Source organism: Bombus fervidus, chromosome 6 (genome assembly GCF_041682495.2).
Source record: "Bombus fervidus isolate BK054 chromosome 6, iyBomFerv1, whole genome shotgun sequence".
In the NCBI taxonomy this organism is placed as follows: Eukaryota; Metazoa; Arthropoda; class Insecta; order Hymenoptera; family Apidae; genus Bombus; species Bombus fervidus.
The window spans coordinates 11,390,808-11,417,095 of NC_091522.1; the positions used below are offsets into that span (position 1 = coordinate 11,390,808).

General features: G+C 35.5%; 2 protein-coding genes across 3 annotated transcripts in view; one reads left to right on the plus strand and one right to left on the minus strand.

The window, feature by feature from the left end:
* Window positions 1-26,288, plus strand: part of LOC139987918 (cytochrome c oxidase assembly factor 3, mitochondrial-like) — a 159,075-nt gene that overhangs the window by 61,632 nt on the left and 71,155 nt on the right. The window lies entirely within an intron of this gene.
* Window positions 1-26,288, minus strand: part of Fife (regulating synaptic membrane exocytosis protein fife) — a 150,813-nt gene that overhangs the window by 59,329 nt on the left and 65,196 nt on the right. The window contains exons 4-8 of the mRNA XM_072004736.1: window positions 14,756-14,837; window positions 14,206-14,347; window positions 11,353-11,607; window positions 3,045-3,204; window positions 1,807-2,106 (exon numbers count right to left, since the gene is read on the minus strand). Of these exons, the coding sequence (XP_071860837.1) occupies window positions 1,807-2,106; window positions 3,045-3,204; window positions 11,353-11,607; window positions 14,206-14,347; window positions 14,756-14,837 (939 nt within the window). The remainder of the gene's footprint in view (window positions 1-1,806; window positions 2,107-3,044; window positions 3,205-11,352; window positions 11,608-14,205; window positions 14,348-14,755; window positions 14,838-26,288) is intronic.

The following is a 26,288-nucleotide window of genomic DNA, read 5'->3' on the forward strand; positions in this document are numbered from 1 at the left end:
GGATATTATATTATATATATTTTGTAATATCTGGTATTAGTATTTAATTTAAGATGTTAATCATATAATGAATTTTCCACTCAGTGACGCTCTACTTTCCCGTGCGTCATTTTATTTCTATTTAAAGCAAATTACATTATATTTGCACGGATTAAAATCATCTAATTAAAATTGATCTATCCTTGTTAATTTCTTAGTTTCAATTATTATAAAAGTTTAAAAAACGACTTAATGTCGACAGGTTAATTAAAAGCTTTCTAAAATATTCCAAAATTAATGTTTCACAAATAAATCTTTTAATATTCTGAATGATTTTCATGATTGATTACGCTGTACGTGACTATTCACCGCCATTTTCAATATATCTGCTCAGTACGTTAACACCAAACGGTATTAGTATTTAAATACACGAGATACGAACGTCAAAGAGACAATTATCGAATTTTCATACTTCGTTTCACTAAATTTAATTTCATCGCGATCGTTGTTCCATTAAAATGACAAAGATACAGTGCACGCAACGCGGTTAATAATCGGCATTCACTGAGTGCGTTATATCATAATGGAAAACTGCAATTTATCAACTACTTACATATGACGCCCTTTAATTAAAACAAGAATTAATTAATGCAGCCGCTGTATCATAAATTTTCCATGATCCCCAGCTTCATAATATCAAATACGTGATGAAAAATTACGTTAATATACTTAATTACTAAATCGGCATGCGTCCCCTTTCTGCTTTCGAATATTCTGCAGTTGACGAGATCGAAATTTTATTATTGCACGTTGCAGCCGTGACAACATTTGTATCGTAAATTCTATAAAGTTCGCAAATTCTAGAAATTAGAAATGTCAGAAATCGATGTTTTCTAAATAATTTCATTGCAATAATATTGCATGATATTGCGCGATATTGCGTAATACAGCCCATCCTTACCTAATGAAAGTTTAATCGTAAAAGATATCGTAAATTGTCAAAGCTTACGCACAGCCGAATATTTAGACTTTAAAAAGTGGAGAAAATCAATCACGCAGAAGAATCTAATAGCACAACGTCGATTGCTTCGAAAGAAATTTAAGAAATTCTATAGAGTACGATCAATGATTTTCGTAGATTCTGAGAAAATGTGTAATAACGATGAGATACTTAAATACGTTAAATACGCTATACTTAAATACGTTGTAATGGTTTTGCAGAACACTGCGTGAAGCATGATGTAAAACTTTCAAGAATAATATCGTGAAGAACATTTTTATACGCTTTTCCCATATGTGATGCGGCTTGAAAATTGCATAGCCACACGTCTATAGTTTTCAACACGATCGTTATTACTTGTCAGGTACATGTAACATATCGATTCCCGTGGAGGGAGTGACGTCACACATGCGTGACGGTAGTAATTTTTCATTTTATAACCACATAAATAAAAGAAGTTTATTAATTACAGACCAATGGCATGTACGTGCAGTAAAACCTCCATAATCTTAACGCCTACTAATCTAAACGTTCCACGGTCCTCTGTTAATATTTAATATGAAACTGGTAGCAGATGCGCTAATACTTTGTGTGCGACAGTACCAAAAAAGAGAGTGATAGTATTAGCTGTCTAAAATAAAAAAAACAAAAGATGCTTTATTCAGCTTTAGAAATTAAAAAAAAAAAAAAAAAAAACGGAACAATGACACAAAATAAAAAAGTGTATACAAAGTCGGATTTGTACGCGTCCCGCTCACCACCAACGATATACGAAAGATGTACATTTACGTGTGCCGGCGATAATGTGTTGATACAACGCGATTTACCTTGCGCTGAGATCGACGCTCTTTGTTGAGCCGCTGCGATGGCCATGGCGTTAAGTCCACCGGCTCCTGGTGTGGCATACACGTCGTAGGCTGATGCCCGTCTCGGTAGTTGCACAGGAAGCCCTAAACCAGGTTCCGGATGAGCGTGCTGTCCTCCGCCTCCAGACATAGCCGCCACGTTCTTCATTTCGTCGTCGTACGATCTTTGCCTGGTCATTCTGCGAGCTGTACTACTTGGACGTCGTACATGCCTTCGACGTTCTTCCTCCTCGTCCGGATTCAATATATCCGGTGGCTCGCCTAATGGAACACGAAAGATCGTTATGGTTTTGTGGAAGTCACGTTTTGCAGCGAAATGTTCAGATAAGATATAAGACATAATCGTTTTAGGAAATTTAGTAGGCCAGATGTTTTGGATATATTCAGGTCACGATTGCAAATAGCGATTTCTAAATCTTGCAAATCGAAACATTAAAAACGAGTGTCGTACAAAGACACATGGAATATTAACACGAGTTATGTCTGAGTTATCATCTCACAAATTATTTCCAGAACGAGTATCAAGTTAATACTCTTCTACAATTTGACATAGTATAAAATTAATGAAACTTTTTCTCATAAACGTTAATATTATCGTATTAACAACGTACGAAATACATTACCATATTTCGTAGCAAACAGTTTAATAATCGAGCCCAGAACAATAATTACTACGCTTTTATTTAGTAATGAAGAATTTCTAATAAAGTGTATACATAACACGTGTATTTATTATTTCAAATACGAATATGAATCGTATACTTCAGATGATATCTGCTATTATCATCAGTAACATCGAATGAAACGTATCGTTGTTACATTCCACGCGATATTCAATATCCTACGTAAATTTATTCGTTTAAGAAAAAGGAAAAAGAGGAAACAACACGACTAAGAATTAATTCAATTTGTCTATAAAAAGCTTCAATATCCCTTTATATTTCTACGAGTTCCATATAAACCCATGTTTCGCTATTCTATAATAGAAAGATAAAGATTCCTTGAAAGAAGACTTCAGAAAATAACATTTCCTAAAATTGGATCACCTGCAGCTGGAAATAGCTATTCCGCGTTTATTTCGAAAAGAAGAGAAACGACTGGCAGAGGAGAACATGGTTACAAAGAGTAAAAAGAAGAAGAGAAAAGAACAGAGAAAAGAAGAAAAGAAAGGAATTTAAATCGTGAACAAAGATTCTTACCGCCGACGGAAGATGCTACGACAGCGACCCTCTGGGGACTGGTGGCCCTACCCCTATCGACCTGATGACGATCCGGCGAGGTCGCCCTAGACCTGATGTTGCGATCCAGGTCCCTTTCCCATCTGAGCTCGTCGCGGCGTTCTCCTGCAACCTTTCGAAACTATAACATTACGACACACAGATTAGAGTTTCACAGGGAGTGACACCATTGCGTGAAGGAGTTATGACTGTTGGCGTGACAGTGCTCACATCGGGGAGTGTATCGTACACTGATACGAGAAGCTATGAGTACGCGGGGAACTGATATGTCTGGAAAATATTGAATGATGAACTAGTTACGGCTGCGTTCATACGATTACTCTATTTCTTTTCTCAGTTCTGTCTCTACTTTCTTCGCTTTCTTATCGTTTGTTTTTATTCTCGAGATACGCTTTCTAAATCTAATCGACATTTGACAGAGATCATGAAACGATTTATCGTTCAAATGTAACTGTAATTTTAATTTTCTTTGAATTTTCACGAAACTAAAATTATGTTCATTTTTCTTAACGAACAACCAATTAATGCCATTTTTAATAGAAAGGGGAAAAAAGTTACTGCTGCCAGACATAAATCCTTTAATTCGGAACTATTATTTCGTTTGGAAAATTAATTAACTTCGCTACTGTACTCTTTCAAAAATCATTAATAACAATCAATAATATTACGCTATCGACAAGTATCGTACAATTAACGTATTCGTACCGTACGGTGCGAGTACGCAATAACAAAAAAATTATTGAAAAATTTATTGATTTCTACTGTATCACAAGCCTCGTTAGCGACAAAGCTAGCAGCGTTTCGATTGATCTTCTATAAAGACTTCGTAAGTTATTAAGGATACGAACAATTATGAAAAGTTATGGAAATCCATGTAAAATATATTTAATTAACATAATTTAATTTCTTAAACTCGCTTGTAAAATTAAATTGTATTACTATCGCATACCTATCATTAGCTTAAAAAGTTTGGAGATACTGTTAATACTATCGATATCTATTTTTCCTAGCGCCAATAAAATAATTCTAATGAATATACTAAAAATATTATAAGGCAAAAATATAATCGGCAATATTTGAGTGAAGCACCAAACTGAAGTGGAAAAAAGAAGTAAGAGTAATTAAGGAGAAAATAGGTCATTCGCTGTCAGACACAGTTTGCATCTAATATGATAGAAACCACATTTCTATAATTTCTCATTTAAAAATTACTTCTGTTCAAAAATATTCAGATCAATAACACATTTTTAGAGGCATATAATTTTCTACAATTTATTTTTTTTTTTTTAACTTTTTATTATTTATACGAGACTAATGAATATGTTCTTGTAATTATACTATGAATAATTTTGTTACTCTATACAAAAGCTTAAATAATAAATTCCGTAAATTGCAATACGTTCTCTTTTTCATGCAAATTGTCTAATAAATAAGTATTTCGAAATTGAGCTGGATTTATTATTCAAAGTAAATCAGGATTTTCATTAAATGCTGAACAATAAACTGACGAAGATATGCGCTGATCCATTTCATATTCCATAAAAAAAAAGCTTGTAAGGAATGGAATTTTTACTTCGAGAAAAAGTTAAGCAGTAACTGAACTTTCTAGACCAAATTACTTCCAAGTTTATTTCTACCCTTGTCATATAAAGTTGAGTAATTGAAAATTATCTCCATTTATTCCTTTCGTATTTTCTACAAAGAAAATAACTCGAGTTTAACTGCTATTATACTGGTAACTACTTTGTACTAGTAACTATCTATATTGATATACTACTTTCACAAGATTTCTTAAATATTTTCTATACAGAGCTTTCATTTGAAGGATTTCCACCTAAATATCTCGAAGGCAATGCATTTTCAGCGAAAGTACCGAATGCAAAAATCTCATGGTTTCGAGGGAACAATACAATTTGTGCTATTTGCCTCTGACTGGTTGGTCTTTACCAAGATTATTTGAAGATCGATTTCCATTTCAAATAGAAACTTGTATATTGTATTAGAATATACAAGAATCCTATTCTGCAAAAGAAAAGAAGAAACTTTGTGTTTAATTTTTCTTTTTTAATAGACCAGTTTAGAAAAACGTTTCATAAAATAACAATTTTTTTATATTCACAACTCGTAAATTAGAGGATGGAGAACTGTCAGATACGAACTACGCTTACTTAACTCTTTGGTAATGATTGCGTGATAAGGTGAAATGAAAATTCCACCTTTTTATACGATTTTCTAATTACTAGCGTAATTTTTCACGTCTTTTATGTTACTACACGAAGAATAATCAAATCTAGTTTTATACAATCTCTACTTCTCGCTTTAAATTTATCAAATATCTTCAAAATGCTTCAGGAGTAAAAATACGTAGAAACAATTTTTTATCGCGAAAGGAAGACAGGATACAACGATGACGTATGTACAAGCCGATCAGCTATTTATCTCGAGCGGATTTATTATTCGCGTTTCAGACTTTGCGTTTATCACGCATCGAATCCCGGTAACCAGATCCCATAAACAATCCCCGGTAACGGCTGCAGGATCTTTCCTAGCTGTTCGAACTCTTCAAATTTGTAACTTGTTGTCAGGAAACGTCAGTTAGTAGAGACAATTACTGACGTTGCCATGGCGAGATTGAAAGGCTCGGTGAAAAAGGGAGAGCCGTGGAGCGAGAAGAAAATATAGGAAATCCGTTTCCCAACGGCGATGCCGATGTCACCATATCGGAACAAGTGCACGTGCACATAGCCGTTTTACGAAGTCGAAGAGACGTCGTTATTTACGACGAGCTTTACCTGATTCCTACGTTTGACACCGATTTATCCAAAGAATTATTATTCATGTTTCTCCAATTAATTATCTATGGCATCTCTCCTGAAACTGGTCCGTCGAATCGATTTTCGGATTTCGGGGCCGAAGCTACTAGCTGACGACCGGCTGTTCCAATTCGAGGCGTAATCGAGGAAATTGCGTCAAATTTTAACGGAATCGCGGGATCTAATTTTCAGATTCCCCTCGCTAACATCGGTCGTTCGACGCTGGTACTTCAGCCCCGATAAATTTGTCGCGAACTGTTACGCCGAGGTTCGTGTGTGCTTCGCGTGCTTACGTCACCAACCTGTTTCGGTCGAGGATACGCCACTATACATTATTCATAAGTTTGGTAAACCGTTAATTTGTGAACTAACGATCCTCTGCATTCTTTATCCGCGGCTGCAACCGATGTACGTACATCTCAACAAATCTACTTTCATTGATTGCGCAATAAATTACGACAGAGAGGGGCTGTTTCGATTCATCGAATAATGTTAAGTTCTTCGGAAAATTCGTAGCTTTCCTGACCATTCGGATATTACGTTCTGATTTATTTTTCGCTGGTATGGACGAGGATTGGATCTTTAACCAAACAACGTGAGAATAAAATGTGTTGGGCCTTAAATCGACTGTGTAATACTTCGTTTTATCCTACAAGTGTATAACTATGCGTACAAATGAAATTTGATGGAAATTTGCTTTAATAAAAGTAGTCCTTTTACAGAACCTACTAGTCGTACCCTTTCGACTGACTTTCGCATGCAAGATAACCGATCCTGTCGATTATCCATTCCCCTTGAGTTGGCAATTAGTCAAATACGCGTGTACTTGACAAGCTTTTAAACTCGATTTTTTCGAAGACAAAGCCTCCAATGGAATCTTGTAGATTTTGATTTTCATCTTATATCAACTACCAAGGTATAAAGTCTTCCTGGCCTCCTTCATGCCACGAATTTAGGACCGCCTATATAAATGTATAGAATTTATTACAAAGCACGAAGGAAAACGTGAAATCACTACGAGAGAATTAGCTGAAGCTAATGCTTGGAGGATCTCGTTCTACAAAAGGCTACAAAGGGTTTAACCATTTCAAGAACGAAACTCAAGGGAGTTCTAGGCGCGATTACGTGGGAAACGCGAATCGAAAATTGGAGAAATGAGTAAGGAAATAGAAAAATGTATTTCGTACTAATTCTCTTGTTACACAGAGATTGAATTCGGTCTCTTTGTTATTGGCAACCGCTAATTTCCGGTTGTGTACCGAGCAAAGATTTAGAGAGGCAGAATCTGCGATTCGCGACCTCTTTTCACTTTCTTGTTCCCTTTTTTCGACCGATTTCCGGATTTACCGTAACCCGACGCTCTCAATCCCTAGCCTGCCATCCCCTCCTCGCGTGGCCTCGTCCCTGATTTCAATTTCATTCCACTTTCTTTCGTTTCCGCAGTCGTTTCCAATGAAATGAGATTCTGCCGATTCTTCTCTCGACTGACAAAAACGATTTCCAATAAATTCTTAGGATCGAAAGCGCGACTGTTCTCTTATTCTTAGCTCCTCCTTCTCCCTTTTTCTCTTTCTCTCAATTTGCACACTTTGTATGGATCCCTTATTGCCTGCGTTTCTCTATCCAAAGAACACTTATAGATTGCATTATGATTGCTATGAATGAAGCCATTAATTGGCGGTTTTCCTTTGCAAATTATTATAGAAACGTAGAAGTTGCAATGAAATTTTTAGAAACGCGTGCTACCAAATCAAATCGAACGAAGATGACGCAATGAAACAATTATTAGTTGATTTTCCTTTAATTTTTTGATTTCAGCCTCACTTTGAAACTAAAAAGAGATATTTTAGCATAAAATACTATATATGTATAGCGACTATGTTGCAGTAGTAACGAGGCAAAATGTAAATGTAAAATGTAAAGGAATCCGATAAAATGTTTCATGTTCAAATATCTTTGAACTAACGACTTCCCCAAAGTAATATTTCCAAAGAAATAGGAGATAAAAGTACTAACACGATAATACGTGGTTGTATACGTGCTCGTAAATATTTAATAATAACATAGGAAGAATAGACCACTTAAAATCATTCGATTTCATCTCGTTGTTTTCCTCTGAACTTTGACCCACTTTAACAATGCTGATAGCATCTAACTGTTAAAGTTTCGTGAAACGCTCTATAAAGAAATTGGTACCCGAATGAAGATTAAAAAAGAAAGGTAACTATTTTATATCAACGAACAGTGTTGTTAGATTAAAATCGTTGTGTCTATTTTAGAAATTTCTAGTAAGATAGTTTATTTTACTTCTGTTTAATTATCGACAAGCATTTACATTATTAGATAAACTGACGTTTTCAACAATTTAATGAACACTACAATTCCTAGCAAAAAAAGTCCAGCAAACCGCGTGCTAATTCTGTAATTTCAACTTCAGTGTCAACATTCGAAACGTAATTACTAACGTCGACACGCTCATTTAATAATTCGTAAATACGCTTCTCCCAACGACAGCACTCACATAATTAACTAACGTAGTTAAATATTATCAAGTCTTACAACTACTTCTTTATCCTCTGCAACCTGCGTCATCGTTACTGTTTAACATTACGTGGGCCGCGACGAAGCTCCACGAATGAAAAACTCCGCCGCTCGAGAACGAATGACGCAAGTACGAGCTTCTGCTTCCTAGCGAGCTCTTTTCATCTTTCTTTGACGCGTCCAATTCTTTTCACACACTTTTAATATAGCGAATGATTTTAGCTATTGGATCGGGCTATGACATGGTTTCAAACGAATTTTGGAAAAATTGTACAGAACAATTTTCCGCTACTCAACCAGGCTTTTCGTCGTTGTAATAAGAGAAAACTATACTCAACTTTTCTGAATCATCTCGTAGTAAGGAAACCTATATGAAACTATATACTTAAGACTATATATAATTTATTAAAAAATAAGTAAACGAAAATATAATGAATGTTCTCGTAATCAACGTAGAATGACGAAAATAAAATTCGAAAATCAGAAACACGCACGATGCTCAAATTAATTGCAAAACAGAATCTACTGTCTTTTTTTTTTCTAATTTTGCATAACGAAGCGAATAAAATCGTACATGTGAAAATCTATTTGCAATTGAACATACTTGCACGTTAGTGGCATCAAATGACACATAAACGAGAATTATATTTAATTAATCAAGAAACGTTTTCGAGAAACACGGAGACGCATAATCCCTCAAAGGCACGACCTTCAAAGCCTCAATCTTCAAAGCAGCTGTCTCAAAGCTAGCTTTCGCGTCCTATTTCTTGTTACGAACATCCACTTGCTCTCCGACTTCCAGTTAAGTTTCAACTAGAATATCTATACTTTAAGAGAAACCATACACCCCGAAGTTCTAATTTATTATACGAACCGTGGATGGTTAACGAGTCGCCGTATAATATAATTTCTAAATGTCACCTTCCTAAAACAATTTTTACCGCGTGCTCTTTGGCCAAGGTTTTGTCGGGCGAAACTTTTTGTTCGCCATCGTAACTCGTTTCGAAACTTTGTTAATGACTCCTGCAGAAGATCGTAGATAGTAAAATGACCGTCTTCTACGAAGATGAAATTAGTCAGGGATATCTCTTATGCCTCCGCGGTACTCGTTAACGAGTGCCATTTAGCCAATGATTTAGGCGAAGCATCTCTCGCAGCTGGAAAATTAACTGCTTCAATTTTATAAAGTGTACACGCTTAACTGCAAAAATAAATACAGATACAATTTTGATAATACGAAATTGATCGACGGATGTGTCGAATCTTAAAACTGCATCTCTGCATAAAAAAAGAGAATTTGAATCATCGTATCCTTCTGCCTCATACGTAAGCAATAAAAAAAAAAAAAAAGAATAACGAAAGAAGTTAAGAAATCAGCTTTGTTTCCTGTGCTTATCATAAACCATGCCAATGAGGACCGATCTTTGACAAAATGTTTCTCATTATGTTTTGTCATTCGTGAGGTTTGTCAAATTATGACAGTCTATTAGATCAAATCATTTGAGAAAGCGTATCTCGAGTGAAACATGTATGAGAAAGAAAACGTTTGTAAATATTCTACTAATCTATTAACAATCTTAATGAAACACTCAACCCTTCATAGCTGCGACAACTATAGTCTCGATTACAAGCGTCCATACGATCTATACTATTTTGTCTATCAAATCTCGAAGTTGGAATATTGGAAGATCGCGCGAAGAAAGAATTCCGGATGATTATTTTGCGATCGAGGAAAGAACAGGACGAAGCATACTTTCGAAGCATAAGACACGTTGCAACGTACAAACATGCATCTAGCGACGGAGCATCATATTGCGAGACAAATAACCCACGTTGACATCCAGACTAAATAAAATTGCTGGAGGCGAGCGTGCTAGATAGTACTGGTATACCGCCAACCGATCAAAGCACAGCTGCTGGCAATGTTCAGTTCTCGACCGCAAACAGTTACTTACAGTCAGCTAGTGAAGGGTTAATGTTTCCTTTACTTTGATTATTCGAGATAATAATAGGATTAACGCGCTATCGATTGCAAGTACGGCGTTATTTCTGCTGTAGCTAACCAAAAATAGATTATTCTCTGCTAGAGAGTTAGAAACACTTGAGATATCGCGTCGTTAGATCGAAGAAAAATGTGACTCTTTGATTTATACAATCGCCAATTATTATATAGTTGCTTCGTTAATATCTTTCTACCTTCTTCTAATATGATTTACGTAGAAATTAATATAGTTCCTTCTGTTGCTCTTCTAACGTATGGACGTTTATTGTGTTTAGAATGGAACGTAATAATAAATCACATTCTAATTAAATAAATATATCTATAAGATTAGAATATAAATAATAAAGGCATATGGGATGCAAGAGGAACATTGTAAGGTCCAGTTTACGTTCTGAGTTCTAAATCTGAATGTCAAGTACAAGAGATGTCAAGCTTGATGATTGAAAAAGCGTATAGTGTAACTTATAAGAATATACCAAAAAGAAATATAACTATCCTTCCTAGTCTGGAAGAAAAGAGTTACGAAAAATAAACAAGAAGAAGTAAAATATGCCTAGAAAATTGAATTATTTCGTTGCTGAATCGAAGCGAAAAATATTGACGTTTCATCTGTATAACTCGATATTTTCAATACAAATATCACAAGTATATTCGGTACAAGTATAACGATAGTTAAAAGAATGGGAAATAAAATATCAAAGTAATTATTACAAATATTATTATCTTTGCAGAAGATTTTTATCAAAATCTCCATTCAAACTTGCAATCGATACCATACATCCTTTCTTAAGCATGACCGATTGAAATGAATACGATGCACAAAATAGATGTGGCAATGTATTCTGTTTCATTGTCGAGAAGCACGATTGTTTGAGAAGCACAACTCACAGACGTCACATAACGGCCAACTTACCTTTTCGAGTTCCTTCAAACTCGCGGGTGACACATCCGAATGCCTCCTGAGTTCCGGGCTCCTCGGAGGTGCCAGTCCGGAACCGAGACCGCCGATTTGACTTCCGCTCTGACAGCCGAGTCTCGCGTCGCTATGCCTCCTCTGGAGAGCCTCTAAAACTGGCACCTCGAGTAAGGAATCGGTCGATTCCTGTGTCACTATCGGCTGGTCCCGAGACGCGAGTTTTCGTCGACACACGCTGCACCGCCAGGACGACTGAAAAAACATGCTCGTGAAACTTTCACGCTGGCCAATCGATCCCAAGCGACGAATAAAACGCTCTCTGACCAACCGATAAACGATGTCGTTTGTTCCATCAGATATTCGATTCGATGAAACACCTTTTGTGTAAGCAGCGACTACACGGCAAGTTTCACTATCGGTCTACGTAGATTTGTTAATAAAAAGCAAAGTATAAGGATTGTTCAGTTTTTGAACCGGTACCTCTATTTTATATACAGCGACCTACGAAAGTGTTTTAATATTTGCCACAGAAAGATCTTTTATGGATACGTTTTGCGTATTGTACAAAATCTTTATTAGCGCGTAGACTGCGGATTTGTTTGCATCTATGCGAGATTTGAGTGTGCAAAAATACGTAGAATATGCAAAGTATCGGGGCTGCAATAGTTTCTGACAGGTATAGCAAATGTCTATATTAATTCTGTCTCATTACTTGTATTTATAAAGATATAAATTATTGCATAGATATACGCACTTTGATCATGAGACACGATTATGATTATTGTGGTAGGAAAGGTAAATTTGTATTAACATCTATCTGTCGATGTAATCGATGAATGTAATCTGACTGTAGGTGAATTTGCGAATTGCCAACGAAATAATTAAAAATTCATATCTAGAAGGATGTGTTCCGCATTAATCATCAGTGGCAATCTACCATAGCGCAAAACCGTCCAGACACGTACGTATGATCCAGCTTTGATTAATTTTAAAGCTGTTTGGTCGAACGCGTCGAGGGGACTAACCGAACGTACGTCAAATAAACACAGGTAACAGGGAAAAATAAGAAAGCACGAAGAATGGCTGATAGAGAGGTATCGCGAGGAATGAGACGAACGAATATAAATAGAACACGAGAAAGAAACGTACGAAACGAAACGACGAAGACAGAGGGAAAAAGAAGATGTAAAAATGAATATAGAATATTCAATGAGGGAAAATGATAAAACGAAATCACAAAGAATATAATGACAATGGCGAAGAGAATACGAAAATGGAAAAAATGGAAATAGGTAAAAGAAGATTAGAATAAATTGCATTGTGCATCCGTTAGGTTATTATCTCGTTTTTTTTTAAATCTTCCTGATATTCGAGATAGATGGAAACAGGGATAACGATAATTAAAAATGGCTGTGAACCAATGGCGTAACTATCATCGACACAGAGATAGACGATATTGATTATCTTATAAAATTTATGTATCAAAATAAACGAACAGAACTTTTTTATATCTAATAGAATGTCAAATTGCGTTTATGAAAAACTGATGCAGAAAAATATTTCCATTCGTATTTCTTATATTAAAACAACAAAGGAAGGCGTATTTAAAAAAATAAAGAACCGTATGCCTTTACGCGAATTGCCTTGCTTCCTCTAATTAAAAACAAATGTGCAGCCACGAACATCGTCGACGGTGGCATTCATAGAAAATTAAACGCCATAAAAGTCGCGTGCATACGCCGTTGCAAAGAATTCTCGTTTCCTACTTTAGCCTCTATTTCGCGCAGTGTACAAGCTATATCTACCGTTTCTAATAAATGCTTCTCATTTCTGCGCCGCTTTAATCACTCGATTATTGATTTTGATGTCGCCGTTTATTTTTCTTAATAGATATACAATATGCGTCTTAAGATGTTCACAATTGCAGATTTATTCCTCGGTAATATCTAAGATCAATCATAAACGTAGAGAAGAAGATCAATCAATCTAAAGTATGTTCATTCGTGTCTTTGATATTAAGTTATTTAAGTATTAAATGTAACGATGAAACTGCAAGTTTATTTAAAAGAAAGATACCGCGAGTTGTTCGATAAAAGTATTCGTCGTTGCTCTCTACGACATTAAGCCATCTGTCAGCCAACTGATGAATTCCATCACTGGAAAATGTCGTGTCTTTAGACAAGATCGAATTGTCAGAGCGTCGAGGAAGCAGGACTTTCTGTGAGATCGCTGCGTGGCAACGTAAACCACACGCTGTTTTCGCGGCAAAAGAGATCATAACGTGTCTTGTTTGTGACGTGTTGCAACAGCCAGCTTATTCGCCTCACGTTACTCCTTCGAGTACTACTTGTTCCGATCGATGCAACACGCCATATACGATACACAATTTCAATTAGCCAATAAGATACAAAAATGACTCGAACTTTGGATTTCTTCTAAAGACGCTGCATTTTGCCGTGATGAAATTCATCACTTGCCTGGTAGATGGCTTAAAGTCATAGAAAACAACGGCGAACACCTTTTGATTGAACAACCTGCTGCATCGCTTTCCAGATAAACCTTAGTAAAAGATTTGCATCATTCATTTGTACACCTGTATTTAACGCGGCTCCTCGATCCTTTCTTTAAACGCAGCCAAAGATCGTACATCGTTCGACCATTCGCTGAATGTGTCTTCTACATTCCACGAAACCTTTCAAATGCACTTTTGTCGTAGGTAGAAATTATCGGAATTATCGGACGGCAGGTATCCGAAATTAATTGCCGGAGTTATCGATTGATCGTCCCGAAATAGATTTGGCTATAACGCAAGAGAGAGAGAGGGGGGGGAGAGAGATTTGAATCGCCTACCGGATCGTCGGAATTCGTTGTCGTTGAATAGCAAGCGCAGTCCTCGCAAACTTTGTGTTGGCACTCGCAGCAGATTCTCGAGGCTTCTTCAGGCGCGAACGACTTCCGACACACTCGGCAATCGTCCCCGGTTTTCGACTTCCTGAAACGTCCAAGTTAACAGACCGTTGAAGTTTTCGTGTTCGAGAATTCCCCTAAGACGAATACGTTTGCATCCGAATACGGTCAACCATCGGGTTTTGGAGCAAACAGTCGTCCGGTTCTAAGAATTTCCCGAGACTAATGTATTATTTGCTATTATGTATTATGTTCCAGTTATTTGCAAGCTTTAAATTTCATATATCGAGTGTGCCAGCTTTCTCGCGGCAACTTTTGTCAAAATATTCTATGGATACAAATAAGAAAATATGTCACGCGGCGCTTTATATAGCGAACTTTTGCATTTGGTTTCAATATTTTAGTACATGTAGGACATTCGGCTATTTTAAATTATTCAATTCGCCGTATTCGGATCGTCGAAATTTTAGCATTTACTACTGAAAATACTCACGTTTTCGTTGATTCTGTCGTCGTTTCTTCCTTAGGCTGTGTCTCTTCAACTGGTGTAACCTTAGCGGGACCAAATTTTGTGACTACGAAACAGAAACAAACCGAGGCAGGTAATCAATGTGTAGGTAAATACAATTTCAACAAATTGCATAAAATTTATTAAGCAACCGTATAATATTACTCTCGAATATTCCAAAATTATATGATGTTACTATCAACACGTAACATATATTCTCGTCTTTTTATTTTCTAAAAGACTGTAAAGAAATTACCTTAAAGGGAAATACATGGAAGATGCGAGCAATTTTGTACCTTCTCCTATTTTATCTAGAAATTCTTGAATAACATAATTCAAAGAACGCTATTAACTCTGAACATATGAAACATATGAACAATGTGTAATTGTTAAGGAATAAAAGTACATTAAAATTACAATAACTATAGGTACAGTATATATAAATTGTTCTGAATTTGTCAAATCCTAAATTCGTATTGTTTCCGTTCATAAAGATAAAATCGTAAGGAAAGGTACGTGTAAAGTAAAAGCATATTGTAAATTATGAAATATCCAGAACTCTTAAACGAGAAGCATCCTATTTATTAAACTGAACCAAACGAAGCACAGTAGTAGTGGCATATCATAAGAGATACGATATTTAGAACGATTAATACTCCTTTGTTCGCAACTTCTATCGGATTGTACACTGCAATAAGCTCTAAAAACAAAACGTAGCCAACACGTACTACAAGTTATACGGAAGCTTGCTTTGTGAGATTACTGTTGAAAATTCACGAGGGCCATCGATAAAGAGACTTGCAAATTTCTGTACAGAGAAAAACTCAACTTGCAGATGTAAGTAAAAACGTTCATTGCGATGCAGTTGTTCAAAGCAAATATCGTACACTAACATCCACAAATTTCAATAACTCGATTATGTGTATAAAAGCCTATCTCATTTTTTCTCGTTCTTAGTCGGTTTACTAATCTCGACCATTTATCGAAACTGATAAAATCGTATAACGTTGGTTTTTATAGAAGATTATTATTAAATTCATAAAGTCAAAAGCAATTCTCGTCATCTTTTCGCGAAATGAACAGATTCGTGTATCATACAAAATTGAAATTGTTTATTTAGGATTTGCTGAACGCTACATTAAAATAAACGATTCATCAAGGTATTAGCCCAGGATTAAATCGTGATAGTCCTTCTATCACTCTGAAACAACCTTCTCTATCCCGTATAAGAGACTTATCTATCCTATAACTTGAGAACCAAACAGGATAATGATAATAACACGTTATTAAATAATAAATATTACCCTGTGTTAAATAAAAATAAACCAAAACTAACTGAAATCTCTTTTTCGAAGATGATATTAATTTATTTGTAAGTTCACCTTCTCCTTTGCACCGAAGGAAGGTAGAAAAGTCTCTCGTTTCGTCTCGAAAAAAAGCCTACCCCTTAATGCCATTATCTGCGGATTATTTAACGAGTCTCGGTTAGCTAAGCTCTCGAGCCAATAGAAGCTTAAACTCATTATTGCCGCGGTCCGGGATACTCGAGGGCGCAAAAGGGCGTAGCTGAAAATGCGGTCGAATCGTAACCAGCGTTCGTGTAAATCTTTAAACTGACGAAGAGTTAGGCTCGTAATTACCGCCGCTGGCATGGTCCTCTAGTATACTTGTTAAAAAGTTGGCCGAAAGGGGAAAAGTAAGTAGGAGACGCTGACGAAGCTACCTTCACGATGAAAAATGGTTGCGCATCTTATAAATCTGTCCAGAACAGGAAAGCGTACTTTAATTTAGAGGAAAATTAGTATCCCGGGGATTTTCAGATCGCTCATTCTGATGACCCTCCAATGGCGATGACGAAAAACAAAACGACCAGTTCAGGTGTAAAGGATAATTCTCGTTAAAAAAACTTTGAGAAGTTTGTTATTAAAAATAGACGAATCAAGACAAAATTGCGTTTAGTATGAGTGAAAAATTTGTAGTAACGTTATTAGTGTAGCAGTGTTGCAGATAATGACTTAGTTGCCAGCTTGCGCGGACCCGCAATGACTTAGTTGCCAGCGCATATTTCTTTCTGTACTTCAAATTTATTCGACTGATTGCGTTCGGTTGAGTCGGTTGTTCGGACGAACGTACAGTCGTTTCTCTGTCGATCGGTCGCTGCAAGATCCTAGTCAGCGGTGTAATAATTTTATAACATCTTCTGAAACTAGGAGATTTTATAACGATATGAAAATTAATTATCCAAGAGTGATTTCGTTATTTCATTTCTTGTCAATGTTATCATGCCTTAATCTTCATTAACGTGCATTTCCTCGCCGTAATAAAGAAACATTAATTTAACAATTTTAGTATCTTAAATAGGTTAGTAGAAAAGGTTTATAATTACGTTTGGTCCAGTTGGAGATTAAGATTTTCAGTTTAAGACTTTGAAAAAGGTTTTTTACGTTTTACAACCTCCTTCGTAATTCAATTTTTAGATTCATATGCAATCTGTCGTTTAATTAAGCTAATTGCCCCTCGCGAAAATTAGTAATAGAATCATGTAAGGAAACATCTGGAACGTTTTTATGTTGTCAAATGAATGCATCCGAAGAATACATTCCCAGGATTAGGTAGCGTGCGTAACGTTTATGTGCTGTTTTTAGGAAATTACATTTTGTTAGAAGTGATTAGCGAATTAGATTAGGTTTAATATCGTGAGTGGTGATATTTGTTCCGATGACAATCGTACTAGAAATAGTATTATAGGCTTGTCGCGTGAAATTGTTCATAGTTGACTGGTTAACAATCCATCAAGGTTATGCTTGAATGAACCTAGATTTGTAGTTGTGTCATTCAACACCCGCATTAACAGAACGTTCTCCGATCTCTCTACATTTCTCAATTATTTTATCGTTACTTTCACTTCATACAAACAACAAGGTGACATTTTTGGAATGTCAGAAAATCACAAAAGCAATCTTTGTTTTATTCGTAACGATTTCTAAAAAACGAGAAAGTAACGTCAGTCAGTAGTTGTCAATTTTTGGTCAAAAAGTTGAGTAAAATCGAATTAATCGCAGTTTATAAGATTGAAATATTACAGATAAATTTTTTGAGTTTGATAAATATTTGAGTTACGAAACTACGAGTGAAAAATCAAGAAATTTCAAGTTTTAAATTAATACCTAGGAAGCTCAGATTGACGATTAATCAAGACTGTTTTCAGAGATTAAACTTGCTTCGGATTAATTAAAATTTAGTAATTTACTCGACTCTATCGAAAAACGTAGACTTTATTAATTATTACTATTACTAGTACTTAATATTTCTTTTTTATCTCAAATTTGTGCTAATCAAAAAATCGTTAAACTCAACAATTGGAGAGACTCAGATATACTATATATATATAGTATATTAATATCCCTGAATCTTTCTCTTTCTCTCCTTCGGGGATATTGTAACGAAGCTATCAGATACACCATCAGACCCAAACCAGTATAATACCGAATACGATTAAATAGCTATTAATTATAGATAGCACGTAGCCAGCCTATTGAATCTGATGGAATGTCAATCATATTGTAATATCTGATGAGTATTTCCCTAAACATATAGTATCCATCAAACTAGTACTCATCAATAAACTCCAAATTAAATTAATCAGCTTAAATTAACCAGTTTCAGGAAGAATCTTACGCTGTAGAAATATTTTTCAAGTTACAGAATGTGAGTATAAAACGATTAGTTTTCTTTTCTCCATTCTATAATTGTCAAAAACTATCTCCTTTCAAAAATGAAACAAAGTCGTTTCAACGTCGGCAATATGATTTTTCATTTTCACTAGCGCGGTCGGCATTACGAGTCTTTCAGTTCCTGGCCTGATCTCTTATTGTTTTCGGTTTTAAAAAATTCTAAAAAAATTCTGAGGTACTCGTTACAGTTCCTAATTTACTATACGGGTGGTACCTCGGTCAAATGTTTAAACCTTTTTGCGATAAAACTAAACATTTGTCGGAAAGTTACGAAACAAAGAGAATTTGTTTGAAGGTACACGGTTTTGTACTAAGCAAATATTCAAGAAAGTTATCGTAGTGTTCTACCCACGAGACTATGATCTTTCGAAAAACAGATAAAGGAATTATCCAGCCCTTAGAGAAGTATATAATTCCGAGTCCTAAATTTTCGAGTGGATTACCTATCATTGGCAGATGACTCGAGATCTTATCTCAAACGTATGTAAAACATAGGAGCCACGCGATAAACTGACACTGAAAGCATCATTTCATGAGCTCACTTTACCCTCGTCGTATTCAGAGCTAAATTGAGCGAAGCAAACAGCATTTGGACAATCGTAATCTTGTAGATGTAAGCATTTTCAGGTGTAGAAATCGCAAGGTCCGGAGAAATTAAGCAATGAAAATCCCATCTGCACCTCAGCCATTCGTATCACCGCTAGATGATTAATAATGCGAACATTCTTAGATTTCAGATGGAAGCAAGAAACTTCGATCAAATACGATCTTGTACCCGCGTAAGAAATCAAAGTTTTAATTATAGAATGTTAACTATCGGAAATTCTTCGTCTATATATATACATTCTTATCCTTACTTGGAATTGCTCTTCGAGCAACGACGCATAACCTCGAAACGATCGTCGAACCGATCCTGAGAAATTTATTCAACGCCTGGAAGTTTGCGAACGAAGTCGACGACGAGCGATTTCTCAAACAGCGCAAACAAGCCGGATTACGAAAAGATAGAGAAGGCTCGAAGGAAAGTAAAGTGGAAATGCTGAAAGAAGGGCCGTCCTGGGATTCGCGGAGGCTCCTTTATCGCCCTCGTATCGTCCTTCGAATATTCGCAACTTCGTCGAACAAAGGGAACGGCTCGGTGTCTTGCACGAACGATCACCGCGAGAATAAACGTCTAATTAACCTAAAAGTTATCCGACCGCCGCTCGCTCTCCCTTGCCTCCTTTTTACGCGATGCAAAATTTATCGGCAGGCTTAACTGTCTCAACTCCATTTCACGTTCCATCGACTCCCTTACTTTTATGCGCAACGTCGTCCCATCATTTGGAACGTTCCACTTTTGCGCGAGCCTCTCCTTCGTATAATTGCGACATTGAAATATTACGACAGCAGTTTCGATTTGTATCATTGATCGGGATTACGGCGATTGATTTATAGAAAAACAAAGATGTCAAACTGTCTGTTCGAGAACTCCTAAAGTTGTTGTCGAGATATTTATTACGCAATGGGAATGTCAATTTCTTTGTAAGAAGATCACAATCGATCGTGTTTGACGATGAAGATGAAAATTGAAAAATTTTAATTACCATCGAGAAAAATATTGTACGTCTGTAGAAATTTGATGCTCGTGTTACTGACATATGATGTATCTCTGAATGACATCCCTTCTACGTTTGATACAAATTTTATTTCGCAGAATGATATTTATAAACCGATACGAATATTTTTATGCTGATCATTCCTTGAAAATAAATAATCAACCCACGTTTCGTGATTGCAATTTACATCTTCTGTGTTCTATCCGATACACAATTTTTAATTAGAACTCTTTGAACGAGACGAAAGGTTCGCTAAAAACGACGATAAAAAAAAAACTCCATCGCTCTGGCAAGGGACGAATGAAAGGAACGATTCCCTTGTGCCCATTTAATTGTGCCAGACGAAAAAAATAAAGAAAAAGAGGGATAATGTAAATGCTAAAGAGGCGACTTTTGCCGGACCACTTTAGGGTTGTATAATCCTCGAGTATTCTAGCGTTTCGAGGGTGGCTTTTAATAGTTCTCGCCTATTTTGGTTATCTCAATGACCCTCCATTCAACGAAGCGTTCTTCAAACGAGACTATCCCACGAGAAACAGAATTTGTCGAAAGAGAAATATTAATTAAACATAAAAACTTATTGAAACGAAAATTAATGAAATTGATAAGTTGCAGAGGCGTTAATTTTTAACTAATTTCAAAATCTCAGTGTTAAAAAGGGAAATATTAATTAAATATATATAGAGAGAGAGATTAATGAAATAAGGAGAAAGGTTAATTTTCAAATTGCTCCAAAGCTATCTTTATTTCCTTTAAACTACACTCCTCCTTAGAAAAGAACTAACATTAACTTTATATGAATTTACCAGAGATTTATTTATCTATGAATTTAATTGTGGATATTTACCTATTAAATTAATTATAACTCGATTAATTGCATTTATATTAATTTGAACAATACGAGAAAAGGTATAATTCTTCGGGATAATAATTAAATAATTTTAATTAGACGTGAGTGTTTCTACACGTTCTATGTATGCAGTTAAATAAGGAAAATTACGTCTGAATGAAGTTTATGGTATTTAAATGTTTCGTAATGACGAACCATGCTATGTAATCAATAATAATTAATATTTCGATACTTCTTCTCAGTTTGTTATATTTTAATGATGTCAATTTGATAATTATACCGCCTGGAAGGTTGTAACAAAATTATTCTCTATTATTTCCCAAAATATTCGCTAGTAATCTATCATAAAGTGTTGCTGTTATTCATCAAATGAATATAATACAAAATTTCATTTACTGTATTATTAGATATCATTGTATGTGTATATATGTATTTATGCAGGTGTAGTATTTATTGTAACGGCGCTTAAAACCTAGTACAATCTATGTTTACATAAGTACACGTTTAATAGGATTTCGTTTGCGTTTTAACACGTGGCCTGTATCTATACCGCAGTATTTCCAATATCGTTTGTTATATTAATGTACATCAATGTATACTGATATACACAAATAACCATGCCCCATTATTTATCGTATGAAATATATTTTACATTATATCAATATTGAAGGTACATAAATAAGTTGACTTCTCGAGTGTTGTATTTCATTAATTCAATCATTTCCATTTAATTTTATCGAACGATGTTTGTCTTCATTAAATTATTTACTAAAACAGAAAGTAATCCTACATGTAACAAGAGAATACTTCTACTTTTCTCTCTCGTTCTCTCTCTCCATATTTAAATACCATTTTACTCAACATTCATCTCATAATTACATTTTGTCTCGCAAAGTAGTACGAACGTTCTATACATAGATTCCTTTAAACAGCATTATGCATGCATACGCGAAGGATAAAATAGGACTGCGCCTTCAATATTTCATCTCTCCTCGTCAAGTTAGTCAATATTTCGTCTGTTTGTAAGTTATAAACCAATTAGCATCGTTAATCCGAGGAGTTCTCGAAAATTTATCGAGCTACAAACGAAATTTCGTTCGCTTTAATTAACGCGAAAGTCGCTTAAGAGCCTGATTATTCGAAAATCGTAAAACCGCATTATTTCCCTTATATTTCGTATTCCAGGATATTTCCATATTCCATCTGCTGGTAACCTCAGCTTTTAATAATGCCGCGGATCATATTTCGTTTCATTCCCTGAGATCCATCCCTATAATTACTTGCAGGCTTAAAACAATATGAGATCTGTAAGGATAGAACGTAGCCGGAATAATTAAATACTTTCGATTCGATAAACAGAAATTTTCGCTTATCGACTAGAGGAATTTGCTGGACTATTCGAACAGTAATTTCGTTATCTTAGCATTATTAAAAAGTATTGGTAGCTATTACCGTTTAGTAGACAGCAATACCTTTAGAGCGATGTTTGGGCAAATTGTAGAAAGTTTTGATTAAATAATTACGTTAGTACCATAGGTGGATGGAAAATTCACTGGAAGAAGTACGCGCTCGATTATTAAAACACTGCTTTCGTACAGTGCTTGATAATTGATCGAAATTGCCGGAGAAACAGTTAGTTCGTCAAAATTTCACCGATATACCTTTAGGATAATGAGCCAAATGAGACAGCAAAAAGTTACAAAGAATATTTGCAGGCATTGCGAAAAAGATAATGAGTTTATAATTACACGCTGATCTCAGGTTTCCTGGTGCATACGCCGTTGAAGGAATTTCATCGAAAATATCTACATTTTAACAATTTTTAAATAACATATACAACGTGTAAAATAATGTAGCATGTCTGTTTAACAGCTACAATGGAAAATCCAGTGCACGTGTTCACTAAAAGTGAACAAAAAATACGAATTATAAAAAATACGATGAAACAATAGCGGAAGAAAATTGCACGCTTAGGCAATCACGAAACAACCTTTGTTACCAGAAAAATTCATTGGAAGAGAGTAGAAAGATTTTACATTGAAGATAGTGGTAGACAAAACGCTATAAATAATTCATTGCTCATACTTCAACCAGCAATCTTGACCTAGATATATTTATTATCTTTCTAGAAGAACGATTATACAAAATAATTTCGTTTTACGATTGGAAGCAGTTTGTTTAACGATATCTCTACACGTAACGTTATTATTACACTTATTATCTTCTTTGCTTCTCTAGGATCCGGAGTTATAAATAAATAACAAACTGTAGTTCATAAATTTTATCAATTTAAAGTCTGAATAGAGAGAAAATTACTGAAAAGCGCTGTAGAAATAAAAATTCGTATTTGGATTAAAAGGCGGAACGACTTGCTAAAACTAATTACTACGTACAACTTGTTCCATCGATAAGAGTTTCTCGACGAAAAGCTTTTGGAAACCTACATAAAACTCTGCGTAAATAAGAGACATAAATATTTATGTATCTCATAAAAGAATAAAAATTGCTACAATTATAAACATACTTCCCTGTGGAAACCGATCGATATTAATTAAAGGATTACACTTGAAAGCTATTTATCGACCCTTTTAACCCGATCACTTTGCTTCGCTGAATAAAAAAAGAAAAATTGCTAAAAAAAAAAAACAACGACTGGCATATTACTTCTCCTAAGTGGTACGGTCGAATCGCGTTGTCGAAAGCATAATTGATAAGATGGTTCGGAAACGATGTATCGCAGCACATATCGCAATAATATCTACACAACTGTAACTATTATAACTGGAAATTCGCAAATTTTTAGATAAATGTGTTCGCTGGTCTCAGGCATATCGATCTTTCCACCATAAAAGTTTCATAATTTTCCGAACGTTCCTGACCACTAGATAACGACAACGTGGCTATTGAAATATTCGTTTTTGGCTGTCGCACTTCCTAGCAATTTGTAGTCGCAGATACACTTAAAAGTAACTTAAAAGTGCAATCAATGTCGTTTATCCTAATATTATGAAACGTTTCTTTCGTCGTTTAATTACGAGTTTTCTTAGATGAAGTTCGTTTCCTTTGTCTGCTGGAAAATTACCTTTTCGCAGTTGCGTTACTGTCGCTCTGGAACGACGATGTTCAAACGTCTCAAGATATCCTGTATTCGATCGTGAAGAGAAGATGCAAAAAGGACCGAATAATAATAATAATCTGGACGAATAATCTCCGTGTTTTCCTGCGCGAACGCGTACCAAGATATTCTCAGGTTATCCGACCTCCGACTCGCTCGCCGACCGTGTTCCATTAATTATCTCGATAATTAACAATGCGATTGCGTTTCGAGATCAATTACAGCAATGACCTCCTCGATATCAAACGGCCGGTAAGCAGATTGAATCCAATCGTGGCAGATTACAACTAAATAGCACGGTTTGAATGTGTGCAAAATCTCTGCACACATGTTGAACATGGTGCGCGTAGAAGAAAGGAAAAGGAGAGGAAAACAGCCAGGTACGTAATTGTCCGAAAAATTCGAACTAATTATTCGTGCTTGATTTGCAATTGTTCTACGAAGAAGTGAAACATTCATTTGAACCGTATGACATTACGCCTTTTCGTATATTTAATTTATAAATGTTCTAAATTCAGGGTACTTAATCGTTGTACGTATCGTTTCGACAGAGACATTCCCTGTGAAATAAAATTTGTGGAAACTCGTTTTAGAAATAACAACGAAATGAAAATAATAGAAAATACTATTAAATTCGTTCGTGAAATAGCTTCGCATGTAGTTTGATTGACCGGTTTATCAATTGTCTGCTTCAATTATCTGCTTCAAAACGAATATCTCTGGTTATCGACTGCGAGTGTATCGTACATTTATGGCGTACTCTTTGTTTTCATTTATTGAACGATGGAAAAGTAATAACGCGTATATAATGAATACAAATTGCAAACGTTAGCCTTTCACGTCGCAGCCGTCGAAAGGCTGACGCTTGGTATGAAATTCGCCGGGTAGAATGTTACGAAAATTTACATTTTCCGCGTGACGATCGAGTATCTATCAGCCCCTGGAAACGCGTCATCAACGTCTGTGACGTGGGCGGGATTTTATTTCGCAATTTGTAGATTCACATTCACACCAGCGATACAGCAATCAGTCGACACGCATCGATAAGGTGCAACGTAGTATGTATTTTTAAATCAAATTTTTCAGCCACCGTGAATTATTTAAAGGAGACGTAGTGATTGTAATCATAGACGCGCAAACGCTGCAAAAAATATTCTCATTCTTCAACGAAGCGCTTTTTTCATCAAGTTGCACATTTCATTTCCATGATATTACGTTTTTAATGTCTACGCCTGCAAAACATATCGGCATACTCATTTTCCAACGAAGCGTTTCTATCATGTACGTTTCATTCTCGTAATATCAAATTTCCGTAATCATGTGAATCAGGGCTACGAAACGATATGAAACTCAATATGCCTGGAGTTAATTAATTAGTATATATAAATGCTATAATAAATAGCATTCTTCGCTTTATATTAAAAAATGTACGTATTTTCAAGCCTGACTGCGTGTGACTATGCGAATAAAATCTGAAATTGAGCTTCCGATTAAATTTATTTGTCGATATTATAGGACGCACCGTAATCGCTCAGAAATATTCTCAACGTATTATTTTTCTGATCAAACATAATCAATCAGTCAATCGGACGACTAAAATTATTTAAAATTGCCGTACGATTTATTTCCTATTTAATTTATTAAACATGGAAGGAGATGAACGCGTTACGTGAAAAGAGTTCGCCTATCGAGGACAAAGTAAATGAGGCAAAAAATTAGAAATATCGATATTTTTATCACGACATTTACCCGAATAATTGACGATAATTGATAAATACAATTAATTTATACTTTCCATCCGCAAGTTACAAAACGACTGCGTATTTATCACGAAACGAAGAAGCGCTGTTACCAAAAAAAAAAAAAAAAAAAAAAGGAAACTTAAAGAGAATGCGACATAAGATCGTTCGCCACTCCTCTCTCTTTCCTTCTCTTATGTTTCTTATTTTTGTCCGACTTTGCTCCGTCGTAAAATTCGAAATAACGTTATAAGTTGCATTAAAACTCGTAATTCAACGACCGATCGTATACGATGGCATCGTGAGAAACAAAAGGAGAATCTCGCGAGAGCGAACTAGAGTGGAAGAAGAGAAACCTTGCCGTTTAATCGACGAGTTTTCCAACGAACCCGCGTCGTAAAGGTGAAAATAACGAAATGGCGGAAGGCCATGGGAGCGAAGCGAAGAAGAATACGTCGTGTGGCAAAAGAAAACTGTCATCG